The sequence below is a fragment of the Colossoma macropomum genome, unplaced genomic scaffold (assembly GCF_904425465.1).
Source record: "Colossoma macropomum unplaced genomic scaffold, Colossoma_macropomum, whole genome shotgun sequence".
NCBI classification, from domain to species: domain Eukaryota; kingdom Metazoa; phylum Chordata; class Actinopteri; order Characiformes; family Serrasalmidae; genus Colossoma; species Colossoma macropomum.
The window spans coordinates 31,560,462-31,576,138 of record NW_023494791.1 but is presented as its reverse complement, the minus strand read 5'-3'; the positions used below and the strand labels follow the sequence as shown (position 1 = coordinate 31,576,138).

At 39.0% G+C, this 15,677-nt stretch overlaps 1 protein-coding gene across 2 annotated transcripts in view; it reads left to right on the top strand.

Moving 5' to 3' along the window:
* ccdc149b (coiled-coil domain containing 149b) overlaps positions 1-15,677 on the top strand; it is a 17,741-nt gene extending 2,064 nt beyond the window's left edge. Inside the window, exons 2-13 of one of the 2 annotated variants that reach the window (XM_036574853.1) lie at positions 344-505; positions 854-892; positions 1,064-1,171; positions 1,924-2,040; positions 2,869-3,041; positions 4,353-4,425; positions 4,759-4,843; positions 5,410-5,557; positions 9,401-9,477; positions 12,242-12,274; positions 12,553-12,633; positions 13,395-15,677. In XM_036574853.1, the coding sequence (XP_036430746.1) occupies positions 344-505; positions 854-892; positions 1,064-1,171; positions 1,924-2,040; positions 2,869-3,041; positions 4,353-4,425; positions 4,759-4,843; positions 5,410-5,557; positions 9,401-9,477; positions 12,242-12,274; positions 12,553-12,633; positions 13,395-13,993 (1,695 nt within the window). In that variant the 3' untranslated portion in view covers positions 13,994-15,677. The remainder of the gene's footprint in view (positions 1-343; positions 506-853; positions 893-1,063; positions 1,172-1,923; positions 2,041-2,868; positions 3,042-4,352; positions 4,426-4,758; positions 4,844-5,409; positions 5,558-9,400; positions 9,478-12,241; positions 12,275-12,552; positions 12,634-13,394) is intronic. The other variant, XM_036574854.1, reaches the window with a different exon arrangement.

The window sequence follows — 15,677 nt, the reverse complement described above, 5'->3', positions numbered from 1 at the left end:
CTGCCACTGCTTGCACTGCTTTGGGAAAGTGATTGTTTTATTTATTCACTGAATGTGTATTGTTTCATGTAGTATTACCACACTGATCTTTTAAGTACAGAATGTTCAAACCACCCACCATAGTTCCTGTCTACTGAAGTAAGAGCCAATGAATGCATGACATACATTGTATTGGGATCAGTTAGTTTCATGTAATGGACATAAAGTAGCAAAACCCTTCCAGCGAAAGTTTGGTTAGTTGTTGCTCATTTTCTTGTTCTGCTGGGAGTATCCTGGTGGGGCCTGCTGATAATTGTAATGAAAAAAAAAAAAAGAAACATGAGTATTTCCTTCCTGTGTTCAGTTCCTGGTATGTAAGCGAAAATTGGAGAGTAAGAAGGAGGCCTTGCTGATCCTGTCCAAAGAGCTGGACACCTGCCAGCAGGAGCGTGACCAGTTCAAACTGATGGCCAATCAGCTAAGAGAGCGCCACCAGGGACTGAAGAAGAAATACAGAGAACTCATAGTGAGTGTTTCTATTCTATTCTATTCTATTCTGTTCTATGTTTCTAAAACATATTCATTAGTATACAAATTTCAAACAATAAGAGCACAAAATAAAATGCGTCTCATGAACCCTTCATTCACATCATTCACATTTATGCCCTGAAAAAAATGATGTATTGAATTTCCTGAGTTCAGTGTATACATTGCTTTTGTAATGTGTTTTATTCACATGGAAATGATGTACACATTTGAATAGACTACATTTACTACCAGTGTGCACTAAAATACTGTAGATAAATGCAAAAAAAATGTACCTTATCATCTTAAAGTACTGATGCTCTCATTCAGAATGTTATTCTGGTTCCAGGATGGTGACCTGACTCTTCCACCAGAAAAAAGGAACCAAGTTCGTATCCTGCTTTTTTGACTCATGCTTTATGAACATTTTAATTCAAGAGCATGTTTTAATGGATTTTAACTTATTGTGTTAGCTTGGCTTGTTTCAAAGAACAACAATGCCATTCATAGCGTCTCTGAATTTGTTACTGAGTTGATGCTGCGTTTGAATGCTTACTAGGTGAATCTAGCTCAATTGCTGAGAGATGCTCAGGAGAAGAACAGGAAGCTGAGTGATGAGGTGAAAGAGCTCAACCAGAGGTTAGCGGAGGTCCAGGGTGACAACAAGGTAAAAAGTTAATGATATGAAATATGTCTGGTCACACACACTTCTATTCATTGCTGCACAATATATATCATTTATCAGATGTAACTGTGATATTGGCCTTTGCTCTACTGATATTGTAGAAGGCCACAGTGTGCAAAAAAGCCCTTTGATAAATCACCATAATTGTGCATCTCCAGTGTTTCAGATGAGTTTCTGTGGGTGTTTTGATGAACAAAAAGACCAATGGTGAATTATGTTGGTCCAATTATAGCAGGCCACTTTTTATTTGTTGTTTTTAATGTAGTTAATATAGTGTATAAAGTCACATCACAATTGCATTATCTACCAATATAGCAATATATTGTATCTTTACATATTGCATTTTGTCCTGCGTATCGCGCAGCCCTTCTTCTATAGAGGCTTAAACAGCAGAATCGTAAAATTACTACAGAAATGTTTAAAAGATGATCAGAATATCCTACAGTTTCACAAACTATTAAAGCAGTGTATGTTCTAAAATAAATAAGCACAATTGTACAAATACACAAATAAATTATTATTAAATAATTGTATGGTTGAATACTATTTCAGTTTTCCACCTATCTTCTATATCAGCCACCAAGCAGGCTCACTATAACCAAAGCTAGCTAAGTGTCTCGAGTACGAAATTTGAAATGGCATTCAGGAGCCAATGAATTATTATTTTTTTTTTTACTTTTTAAATCTCTTGGGATGTTTTAAAATAAGTGCCCAGACCTATCTCAACCTTGCAGCTGCTCAGAATGACCATTGCAAAACAGCGCCTTGGTGATGAAGAGGTGGGCGTTCGCTATTTTCCAGCACATGAGAGAGAGGATCTGGTCCATCAGTTGGAGAGAGCACGAGAGCAGGTAGGTCCCAAACACAACCTAGTGCACAAACAATAACATGGGTGAAAAAACCAGTCGAATAGCAACAGGGTAGTTCACAAATATTGTGAGGAAAAACTAAGACAAAACTAGATCAATCAGAAAAATGACCAAATTTGTAAATTACAAATTAACACACCTTCTCCAGGCAAAATCCCCTTAGCATTCTTTGCTAGAATTGCATAATATGTTTCTTGCAAGTCAGGCTGTATGAGCCTAAACACATTAAATTGTGTGAATTAAGTCCCTTTGGGTTTTTAAGGTTATAAATTGTGCATTTATTTGCCACTTTACTAGGTAACATACATCTTGTATCTATACTCATTGCCCATATTATCAGGACTACTTAACCATATCAGTAAACTTTAAAGTTCTACAATTTTCCAATTATCTAACTGTTTCCGCATTATGTGTTGATTGCATTTACCCACAAGAGCTTTGGAGAGGTTAGGTACTTTTGTTGGACAATTAGTTCTGGAATGCCACTCCAGATCATCCTAAAGGTATTGGATGGTGCTCCATCATTAAAGAGAATGCAGTTCCACTGCTCCACATGCCAATGCTGGGGGACTTTATGCCCCTCTAGCTGATGCTTGGTCATGGTGATCTTAGACTCATATATCCCTCTTGCTGATGCTTGGTGTGATCTTAGGGTCATACGCAGCTGTGTCAAAAATGGGTACACCCCCTTAAGTAGCTAAATTGTCAAGTTATAAGGGCTGTTTGGACACTTTTGGACATACAGTGTACATTGCAAATACAGTACTGAGTTCAAACTACAAAAACAGTTTTGTTTTGGGTTTTTTTTAGAATGAGGAGCTGGAAAATAGCCTGAAAGCGGCAGCGGATGAGCTGCAGGACGTCCGAGCAGAGAGGAACGTGTACCAGGAGAAAGCTCAGCGCCTCAACCTTGAGATCAACCATGTCCTGGGCTGCCATGACAACCGGATCTTGGATGTGGATGCTCTGTGCTTGGAAAACAGGTTAGTGGTGGTATTGTAGTGTTACTATTGGATTTTTCTGTTGATAACCTGGTAGAGTATACCACTTTGCAATTATATTGCTACATGTTGTATTTGCAGTTTGCCTCACAACATATACACTGATCAGGCATAACATTATGACCACCTCCTTGTTTCTACGCTCATTGTCCATTTTATCAGCTCCACTTACTATATAGGTGCACTTGTATTTCTACAATTTCAGACTGTAGTCCATCTGTTTCTCTGCATACTTTGTTAGCCCCCTTTTACCCTGTTCTTCAGTGGTCAGGACACCCATGGACCCTTACAGAGCAGGTACTATTTGGGTGGTGGATCATTCTCAGCACTGCAGTAACACTGATATGGTGGTGGTGTGTTAGTGTGTGTCGCGCTGGTCTGAGTGGAAAAACACACAATAATGTGATGTTTAAGATTAGCTGGCATAATTTTGACAAAAAAAAATCATTTGTTCACAGCTTTCTGTGATATTGCAAAAGTTAATATTGCAATAATAATTAAGGAACAATTTATTGTGCAGTCCTAACAGAGTGTCCTACCTTTCAGGTAGCAGTGACCTGATCGCAAAGTTTTGCCTACCCTTCCTAGCCAGTGTACTTACATTTGTGTCATTACTATGCCAACAAATGTGGATATGCAAGAAAAGAAGACTACAATGTGACCAAAACAGTCAGATTTGATCGCTTGTAACAAAATCTGGTCACTCAGTCTAAAATAATTTAGGAAACTTATCTGATTTGCCTGCAGTCTGAATGGAAAGCTAACATAAGTATGTTGTAGTTTGAAATGGTTATTCAATGGTTATACAGATTAAAATTTATTGTTGTTCATAGTCTTATTTCTTTTTTTGTTAAAAGAAAAAAAACATTTGTAATATTTTTGCGATGTTTTTGTCAGTGTTTGACATTGAAACTATTGGAAAGAAGTCAGAAATTTATTCATACAAAGTGTAATTCAAATGTAAATTAATTGCTTATCTAATGTAACTATGTTATTAAATATTTTTATAACATTTACATTTAAAATAGTATTACAGAATGACAATGACTAATAACTCCGTGCTTCTAAGAGTACATACATATTTGGAGATTTTCGTTGACTGTGAAATAAATAGGTTGAGTTGCTACCCAGTGAGCTGCAACAGATCTAGTCAACATTGCAGTGAAATGGGTGCCTGACAATAGCATTTAACTGTGATGAATAAACAGATTAAAAATTCCAAATTCAATTTGGTTAAAATTTCAAAATTCCATTTGAATTTTTGTTTTTGTGCATATTCTCATTGTTTTGTAGATACCTCCATGAACGGTTTGTGCAAATTCAGGAAGAAGTCAACCTTCTCAAAACTAATTTAATGAAGTATAAGGTGAGTGTTTAACAGAAGGCTGGAAATGAAAACAAACAGATGTACAGCACTTTCCGTGTCATTTTTATCAAATTTAAAATTGTAAATAAGATTTGTCACTTTTACTGGCTTAGAGAAGATCAGTGCAAGGACATCTCCCTGAGCATGACTGAATAACATTAAGCTGACTGGCTGTTTATTTATTCAGCTTGAGCTAAATAAGCATCCCTACACACATTAATGGTGGTCATAAACCAGGGAACAGATTTTTGCTTTACCTAGCTGATTAGCTAATGGACCATTTTACAAATATAACACATTTGTTATGCATATATCCAATTGATTTCTTTGCAGAGTGCTTTGGAGAGTAAGAAGAACTGTAGAGTTTATGGCAAGGCCAACAGTAGTGCTTTAACAGGAGTACTTTCAGCCAAGCAAGGTATCGAACCAGACACTTTCATCAGTAGTGAGTAGTGAACAGTCATTTCACCTGTACAGCAATTTTGCTTTTATTCAGTTAATTAACACATCGCAGCTTTAAACATATTTTATGACTGCTGCTAATGTACCTCATGTTTTTCTGCTAATCAGTGTCCTTAATGTTGTTTTTACATTTATATTTTCCGATCTTCAATTCCAAAAAACTATGTGAAATGCTAATAAAAGCACAACGCATTGATTAGTAAATTCTGTTTTACCTGTGTTAAATTGGAAACAGTAAAAAATAGGATTTGATATTTTACCTTATTAACTTTTATGTAAATATAAATGGGCATTGAAGACACCAGTTGATCCAGATTTGAAGCAGCATTTTATTGCAGTTCTTTGGTTGCATAAAAGTACAGGGCTTTCATTTTCGTATTTTGTGCTTTATAATGTGTCACAAGCAGGTCTGTTTAATTCCAGAACTTATAGAGTCAACTCTGGAGCCTATCCTAGCGGTCATTGGGCAGAAGGCTTTTTTTTTTTTAAAAAATATGTTTGTATATTTATGTTGTCAACCAGTGCAAGAGCTGCTGTTGTCCGAGGAAAATGGCTGTAGCCTCCCGGTCACTCCACAGTCTATAAGTGACCTGAAGTCGCTGGCTACTGCTCTGCTTGAGACCATCCACGAAAAGAACATGGTCATTCAGCACCAAAGGCAAACCAACAAGTGAGTTACTGATATAGCTTAAAATTATGGCTCAATCAATATGAAAATTCTGTTTGAGGAGGTAAAAACTGACTGACTGGTATCACTGCTGTGGTGTGTGTGTGTGTATATATATATATATATATATATATATATATATATATATATATATATATATATATATATATATATATATATATATATTTTCCTTACATTAGAGATGTGTTCATTATAATGTAAAACAACACATTCGACATTTACACATTTGATACATTTTTTTTTATTTTTAGGTGAAGTCTTGCTTTGATTTCTAATATTTTATGTTTTAAAATGTCTTAATTTTATAGAGCTCCAATCACAAACATACCACACACTAGTTCGGCTCAGATACATTTTATTTTAAAACAAAAGATTACAAAGTAGCATGTGCTTAAGCAAAATAGTAAGCTTATAAAAACTTGCAACTGAATAATAAACAATACAGAAATAGGCAGAATGCAACCAGATACCAAGTTTTGATCATTGACAGTAGCTTCTAAATGTAAATGATGCTTGGAATAGAGTGAGGAATGTATCAGATATTTTGCAGTGTTTGCAATTTTCATTTTGATTTTCTGATACTGATTTGAAATTGGGTGGGCCTAGTGAAAACAGTGTTTTATCCTAGATTCAGTCTAGCAATTAGAGATGGCACAATACCACTTCGGCTGATAGTGTCGGGCAACAATGATATTTCGTCTTTAAAAACTTCTAAGCTTGAAAATGAGCTATTTTTAGTAGAAGCACTTCACCTAAAGATGAGCATCTAAAAGTACACCATCATGCTCAAACTGTTCAAACACCCTACTGTCCCACATTATTATTATTATTCTTTTTTTCTAGCGTTTTCTGTGAATCTCTGCCTGCTACCAATACCTATTTTTCTACTCCTAGTGATTTACTCATCTCCATTAGCTATCATCAGTTTTAACTATGAGATTAATTGCAGTGATTGTTTTGGAAAACCCCACAGTACCCCTTACAAATCTTCTTGTTGAGATGTTGCTTTTTGAAATGTAGCCATGAATTGTGCTTCTATTTGTCTATTATTTGACCACAGCAATGTTAACTAAAACGACACACTGCCAGTAGTTCTGATTAACTGTCAGGTATACAGAAAAAAATACACACATTAGAAACAATGTGTAGTGGGGACAAGGCCTCTAAAGCAGCTAATTTCTCACTTACCATAAGACACGGATATTTTAATTAAATTCAAGTGAGAGCTTGCCCATGGTCCAGGGAAAAGAATCGAATTGATGTTTTTCATATGCACACCATCACAGAGATGACTTGATAAAGGTTTATTTATTAATACAGGTATATAAGCACAAAATAATGGATTACAAAGGTATATTGCACTAAATATTGGATTGCTAGTTATGAAAAGAAACCAGGGGTATTGAATTTACCAAACAAACGTACTGAAATTAGCTGATTCTCTAAATTACGTGGCCTTTGAGCAGCGAGCAAAACAATGCTAACGCTAGCGTAAAAAAAGTTTGAATCAAGGAAAAGCGAAATCACAGTGACTGAATCACAAAAAGTTGCCGTGTGGGTGAATCTATTACCTGGATGCCTCAGAGCCGTTGTGACGCATGTGCTACGTTGAGAAAGAAAGGGCGCTTCTGGCATGGGCTGGAGAAGGGTCCGCAGGTCAAAGAGCAAAGACGCTGGACGCCTCAGAGCTGTGGTGATGCGCGTGCCGCGTTGAGGAAGAGAAGCCGCTGCTCACATGGGCTGGGAAGGGTCTGCAGGTCAAAGGGTGAGGCCGCTGAAGGTGCGAGCCCTTGGCCGACGCATTGGACCGGACCACACTGGTGAGGCAGGCTTCCTGCAACGTGTGGCGGCCTCTCCGGTGAGGAACGCAGGTCTTCTGCTTGGCGATGGAGGCAGGCAGCGGCTGGAGCAGGCTCTTGATGTGGATTTCAGTCAGCACTGATTTTTCTTCTATTTCTGTCCTTCAACTATGTTCGCAGCGCCCTATCGTTGTCAATTAGACTTTCAAAATGGATTAACGAAGCTTGAAAAACTAACGCAGCTAGATGCAGCTCTTAAAGAGGAGAAGAGGAGAGCGGGCTTCTTTACTTGTAGTTTCTTTAAGGTTACATGTTTGCTGTCTCACCGCCTTCAGGGCCAGCACTGTCCTTCTGACTGTTCTTGTTCCTTCTCTTAATTGTTTCTTCTCTTCCTTGCTGGTTTTAAGGAAAGAACTTTGAGAGGCGGAGCTAAGGCGGGGAGAAGGTTTTGGTTGGTTTGTTAGGTTGCATATAATGAATATGCAATTTCTTTTAATGCTGCTCAAGTGTCACATAATCCTTTGGAGATTCTAGGTGTGGTTACATTTAAGTAAAAGAAACTTATAAGCATACAATTTCATATATAAAACATTACTGTTTCCATAGTGACCATTACAAATAACTTACTGATCATGATATCTAAACGTATTTCATACTATGGTTACATACAGTTAGTTAAATCCTTAACCATGCTAGTCATATAAAAATAAATTAACTACTTAGAAAAAATAATTAAATTGTTAAAAGACAGTTTTGAAGTTATAAGTACTGGTATAACTACCATTGCTAAACAATGCCTAAATGAATGGCTACATAATAACTCAGAGTAAAATAAGTGAGTGCATTATCAATATTTCTGTAGATATGTTGGCAGAAACTCTGATTAAAGTATACATTGTCACACAAGCTACAAACTTTATAATTCTACTTCTAATAAAACTACAAGAAGACTTGCAAGAAAAGCAGATTATACTGATTAAGAAACATGGATTGCATGTTTCTCACTTAAAAGAAAATGGAAAAAATAATAAAATGAATTAAATGAACACAGTTACAAGTGATCAAAGATCAATACAATAACCTAGATTAATGAAACGGTTACAATTCAAGAATTAAAATAATTACTAAGTGTAGAGAGTTTAGTATTAATTCCACTTTGGCAGGGATGAATTGATTCCTGTCTTACAATACAACATGTTAACAGTAACAGAGGTGTTCTTCACAGTTTGATAAAGGAAATGCATTTGATTTAACATTTAAGACTGGGGTTTCATAGTTTAAAGTTTAGCCTCTTTCAAAGTCCTAAGGTATTTAGGATGCATAGGAATTTTTGAACATCTCTGCTAAGAGCCTTGTGAGAGGCCATTAGGCCTCAACCAGGGCTGGTTAATGGGCCATCTTGGCCTTACCTGTTTAGGCTAGAGGTGTCTCTCTTTGTGGGGGAGATGAGATGAGTGTGTGTGAGAGAGAAAGGAGTTTTCAAAAGTCATAATTTATTTGTATCCAAAATGTATGTGATGTCCAAAGGTCTCTTTGGGATGTTTAAAAGGGTGGCATGAGGTTCCATAAAGTTGCACTTAAACTGTTAGTCAAAAGGTCTCCAGATCTAGGGTCCTATAGTTTTGTCCCTAATGGGCCACCCCCCTTTTCCCACTTCTGCACCCGGTTTCCAAAACGGGGGGAGCAGCTGGGGGTTGGGAGACGTGTCTTTAGCACTCAGCCATTCATTTACTATTGGCCTTTCTAAACATCCTGCTGCCTGCCGATGCAGATTTCACTTTGCTCAAAAAATTCTGATCAGTTTATGAATTAAAACAGCAAAGCATGCTACAAATGTTTAGGGTTTATTTGCTTTACTTTGCAAAATTGTGATTAAAAACAGTAAAACAAATGAGGTTGTGTGACATCATACATAAAATCTGATTATGATCATCTACTGCAATCTAATTGCAGCTGTTGTTATCACCATAACACAGTCTTTCTTCTGTTCTATCTTATTTCTATATTCATGTTTCTGTTGAAACAGGATTCTAGGTAACAGAGTAGCAGAGCTGGAGGGTAAGCTAAAAACTCTGGAAGATTCTGGGCTATGGAGTCTGCCTGGTAAACACAACTTTGCCACATTTATGAGAATTTTACTCAGTTTCGTTACACTGATTCTTAATGGATGCCATGCACTGCATGTTTTTGTATTATCTCTAAAACACCTGACACAGCTCCTAAAGGGCTTGATAATTGCCTGAGTTTAATGCAATGGTATCTTGGAGCAGAAAACCCTAAAATGTGCTGTAAATGAATATCTCAGGAGTGGAACAGAAAGCCACTGAAATATTAAGCACTTTTACTGCTCTATCTTAATAAGATCAGGACTTATTTCATACTGTTCGATTATGAAATATCTGGGAAATTTGATATATTACGCATGGTATTGGACTATGGAATTAGGAATTTAAATGGAATATATGTTTACAATTATGGCTGAATTATGGCTTTTTGCTATTATTATTTACCATTGGACCATGTGGGACCACCAACTGCAAGGTCCAGCATGGGGAACCAATGCAGTGCCATATAGGCGGTGGGAGATGGCAGAGAGGTCCTTGGCAGCGTGGACCCCTGTGGCGGAAACTGGCTCTTGGTACATGGAATGTAACCTCACTGTTGGGAAAAGAGCCGGAGCTTGTGCGGGAGGTTAAGAGGTATCGATTAAATATAGTCGGGCTCATCTCCACCCGCAGTGTCAGCTCTGGAACAAAACTCCTTGATAAGGGTTGGTCCCTTTCCTACTCAGGAGTTGCACAGAATGAGAGGCGCTGGGAGAGTGTGGGAATACTCACGAGTCCCTGGCTGGCTGCTGTACAGTTGGAGTTTGTCCCAGTGGATGAGAGGGTCCACTTTGAGTTAAAATCGCAGGAAGGAAAACTCTGATTGTTGTGTGTGTGCTTATGCACCAAACAACAGTTCGGAGTATTCAGCCTTCTTGGAGTGAGGGTTCCGGAAAGGGCCCCACCTACAGACTCCATAGTCTTGCTGGGAGACTTCAATACTCATGTTGGCAATGACTGGGAGACCTGGAGGGGGATGACTGGACAGAATGGCCTGCACAAACTAAACTCAAATAGTGAATTGTTATTGGACTTCTGTGCTAGGCATGGATTGTCCATAACAAGCGGCAAGTTCAAATACAAGGATATTCATGAGTGTACATGGTACCAGTGCTCCTTGGGTCAAAGGTCAGTGATCGACTTTGTTGTCTTTTCATCTGACTTGGGACCATGTGTTCTAGACACGCGGGTGAAGAGAGGTGCTGAGCTGTCAACCGATCACCATCTGGTGGAAAGTTGGATCGGTGGCTGAAGCAAAATTCAGAGCATGGGAGGAGTTCAGTGAAGCAATGGAAAAAGACTTTCGGTTGGCTTCAAGGAGGTTCTGGACAACTATCTGGCAACTCTGGAGTGGTCAGTGTGGCTTCGGGGGTGAAGAAACTCTGACTTTAAATGAAGCTATTGTCGGTCAGTGGAAGGTGCACCTTGAGGAACAACTTCTGGCGTGTCAGACTCCATTTCCCTGGTGGATGTCAGTTGGCAAACTCCTCAGTGGCAAGGCACCGGGGGTGGATGAGATTCGTCTGGAAATACTTAAGGCTCTGGATGTTGTGGGGCTGTTGTGCCAGACACGCCTCTGCAATGTTGCGTGGACCTTGGAAACAGTACCCTCGGACTGGCAGATTGAGGAGGAGCAGTGTGGATTCCTTCCCAGCCGTGGAACAATGGACAAGCTTTTCACCCTCATGCAGATTGTTAAGGGGCATGGGAATTTGCCAACCCAGTCTACATGTGTTTCATGGACTTGGTAAAGGCTTACGACAGCGTTCCCCCGAGATATCCTGTGGGAGGTCCTCTGGGAGTATGGGGCGCTGGGGCCACTACTTCGGGCCATTCCATCTCTCGTTAAGTGTGAATGTTGGACTCCATGAGGGCGTTATGTTTGGAGGCCGGAGGGTAGCTTCTCTGCTATTTGTGAATGATGATGTCCTTTTGGCCAAATTGCATGGATGTCTCTAGCACTCACTGGTGCAGTTTGCAGCTGAATGTGAAGCAGTTGGTATGCGGATCAGCACCCCCAAGCCTGAGTGATGGGAAGAGGGATCGTGAGGTTGGCTGCATGCTGGGACAGGTGGCAGCAGTAATGCGGTCACTGTTACCTGATTGTGGTATTGAAGACGCAGCTGAGCCGTAAGGCAAAGCTCTCTGTTTTTACCGGTCGGTCTACATCCCGAGTCATGAGCTGTGGGTAGTGACCGATAGAATGAGATCGCATATACAAGCGGCAGAAATTAGCTTTCTTTGCAGGGTGATGGGCTACACTCTACTTGACAGGGTGAGGAGCTCGGTCATCCGGGAGGAGCCACAACCCCTCCACATTGAGAGGAGCCAGTTGAAGTGGTTCAGGCATCTTATCAGGATGCCCCCTGGATGCCTCCCATTGGGAGTTTACCAGGCATGACCTACTGGGACAAGACCCTGGGGCTGTCCTAGGATCCACTGGAGGAATTATATCTCCAATTTGGTCTGGGAGTGGCTCGGGGTCCCCCAGAATGAGCTAGAGGAAGTTGCGGGGGACAGGGTCGTCTGGGATTCTCTGCGGTCCCAACTGCTACCGTGATCCCATTGGATTAAGTGGCTAAAGATGATGATGATGATGATGATGATGATGATGATGATATTTACCATTTATTAATATTCTGTCTGTTACTCTGTCTATTAGATTTTACAAAACGTCTTGGTTGAAATTAACAATTGCATTTTTTTTCACTTGTTTCTTTTCTGTCTCTTTTTCTGTCTAAATGAAATTGAATGAAACCTAGGGATTACCTACAACGTATCTGTGGGATTAGGGAGTATGGTTCTTTATCTACTGCTTAAAATTTCTTTTTCTTCTTTTTCTCTGATTTATGCTTTGCTATTTTTTCTCTTGTACATTTTCCTATACTTTTTTGAATCACACTTTCCACCACACCTTTTCTTAACCTTGCATGTTGTTAAACAGAGTTACTCTGCATGCATTTCTAAAGCATGGTTTTTAAATCGAATTTATCTTCTTATGCCTTCATTTGTCATACACCAGTAAAATTTACTCACATGTGTGGTTAGCAGTTGTATTGTGATTAATTGATAGGAGGAAAGGATATGATAATTGATCAGCAGCCCGTCCAGTCCTCCATGGAACATCTAGCACCACTAAGGCAGGCATCTATGGGTGAGTCATCAGATAATTTACTAATAACTACTGAGGTGACTTTGTCCACAGTCTCAAACTTCATTTTCAAGCAAGACAAGCCCTTTTAGAGTTGGATTAGCTTTACCTGGGGAGGTTCTAAAATTTAAGTGATCACCGAGATCTGTGATTTTAATTCATTATGAATCTGCTGTATGTGTAGAAGTCTGACAGTATTCATTGTGAAAGAATTTTAATTCAGTAAAAATCTGCAGTGTGTACTTTTTACAGTCTGACAGTAATAATTGTGGAGTGATTTTAATCCAGTATAAATCTGCATTGTATATAGTATTTAAGGTCTGACAAGAGTAGTTGTGGCGTGAACGGCGTTCTGTAATTGGCTAAACCCAGAGCTCCCTCATTAATAGAAGTACTGTTCCAGTCCCCCTCACGCTGTTGAAATAATAAATCTTGCTAAAGTCACAGCCTTGTGTTGTTATTGAGTATCTTGTGGTGTAAATGCTGGCTTGAACAATCGGGCTATGACCTGTTAATCTGGGCTATCTGTGGGAAATGTGGGTAATTACATAGGTACTTTATCTCAAACCAGTTAGTCAGTCACAGTCCTGTACAGATTTCAGAAATACCTCTGGTAAAACTGATCCAGCTTGAAGACTGCTGAAGTCACATGTATTTGGACACGATTTGCTGGTTATTGAATGTTTGAATTTTTCAAACTAAAGTGATTGACTTAGTTTAAAATCTTCTCTGCCGTGTTAAGACTGTTTTCTGTGATGTGACAGGAGACGAGGAGGTTGTGGCCGGAGAGGAGGTGACAGAAGACACAGCTTTATGTGCAGACCCAGGCCATTCTGAATCTTCTAAAATGTTCCCACACCCAGAGCGTCACAGTGCAGCTTTCTCTAAAAACACAAACGCAGCAGGATCCAGTTTCCAAACAGAAACAACATCAAGTACATGCCCCAGCGATGACCTAAGCAGTGAGCACGGCTACTCTGCCTGCTTTTACTCAGAGAAGACAATTTGCGCTATGGAGAGAGCATCAGACAATTACAAGCCGCATTCACTAGACAACGACCAAGATCTGGCAACCCATGGTGATAGGAACTCAAAAAATGCTCAAGTTGTTTTTGAAGGTCCAGCAGAGGAAGATGCTGAAGTCTTGCATTTTGAGCAGCATGATATTCAGGGTCAGTCAGAGAGCACTAAAATGATGGCTTCAGAATCGCAGGATGAGGATGGTGTGGATTGCACAATACTGTCTGAGCCCACAGCAGCAGAATATATAGAGAGCACACTCTGTGCAAAGGAAGAAACAGACCAAAACATAAATCTTCCATACACACAGGCTCCAGATCAGGCAGTGAACCCTGAACTATAAAATAAAGGAATAACAGTGACTGAAAACTAGCGAAGACCGCCTAGCATAATCTCATTTGTAATCATGTCTATGAGCTCCTAGTAGCTTGTGTTCATTAATAGCACCTTTTTAATATTAGCATTTTTACCTAAAAAATCCTTGAATTCTTGCACGTTGTCCATTTTCAGATTAAGAGAAAGTGGGAGAGAAATTGCAGCTCTCACTGAGCCAGCTGAACTTAAAGAGAGAAAAAAGTGCTGTACCACTTTTCAGAAGTCATATTCATTAGCCTTAGCATGAAACCATTATCACGACATAGGGAAAACCATTTTTTTTTGTGCTCTGTGGTTTATAATAGTCAACTTTTTTCACCATTTATATCACATAAGTGGTGCTGGTCAGGGGAGTTTGAGTTTCAGTGAAGTTTAGTAAGATGTGAGACATCTTACAAGAACTTTCCAAATGGGGAATAATCGCTGTCCGTTATTATACCAGTGTGCTTGGGACAGACTTGTGCAGGCTCTTATGTGCCATACCCAAATAGATTAAGTTACAAGCGTAATGCAGCTCAGTGACAATTTGAATTTATAAACAAATACATTTCAATTTACATCTGAGTATGTTTTTCTCCATCACGCTTGTCAGATAGCAGTTAACAAACCCCTGCACTGGTCTCTATGAATTTCGTGTAAGATGCCACTGCTAAGTCTGTATTAATGCAGTCCTTGCAACCACTGAAATTAGAAATGGGACACCCTACTGCTGTTGGTCCTCACAAGCATGCGCAATTGAGGCCCACAAGACTGCAAGTGTGCCAGTTGAGACAGGGCTTATGGTGTTGATAGACATTATTATCCCACAATGCAATTAAAAGTGGAAAGGGACGAGCTGCTCACAGCCGGAAAATTTTGAAAACATCTGAATACTGGATTGAGAGCTAGCTAGCTAATAAGAACAAACTGGAATGTAAGATTAGTAAATAAAGCAACTGGGACAAAGGAACAGTATTATACTGGACCTGTTCTGATAGCAGCACAACTCTGACAGGTCGATCAGTCTTTAAAGATTTAAGTTTGGGCTTAAAAATCTTAAAAATCTTTTCAAATTAAACCAACCATAGACTTAAGAAAAAAGTCAAAATTTAAAACAATGTGCAACTACTTTAGTGTGTAATGTCAGACCTTTTAAACATGATGTTGAAAAGGGGTGTGCAGGCCCTTTAACAAGGCTCAAATGTTAGGAAGATTAGTGTTATGCTGAATATCAAACAACCTTAAGAATAAATCACTATGCTAGACAGGCTGATTGCAGATAAACATAAATTAGGCATGAAACCATGATGATTCCAGCAATAAACACAACAGATTTAATGAATGTGTTAAAAAGAGAAATTTAAAAAATTATTACAATTTGAAAGTCAGACATAATGGCTCTTAAACTCAACTCTATATTTTCTTTACCTTTTTCATTTCAATAAGCTATGTGTCTTCTGTTCATGTTTTGCCATGTGAGTAGTCAAGCACAGCAAGTCTGTTTTTGTTTGTCTTGTTCGATCATTTGCCTGAGACTGTGAATATAACCGTTGTTTGGTGTTACAAGGTTATTGTACAACCCCATTTCCACAAAAGTTGGGATGCTGTGCAAAATGTAAATTAAAAATAGAATGCAATGATATGCAAATAATGTAAACCCTATTTTTAAAGGA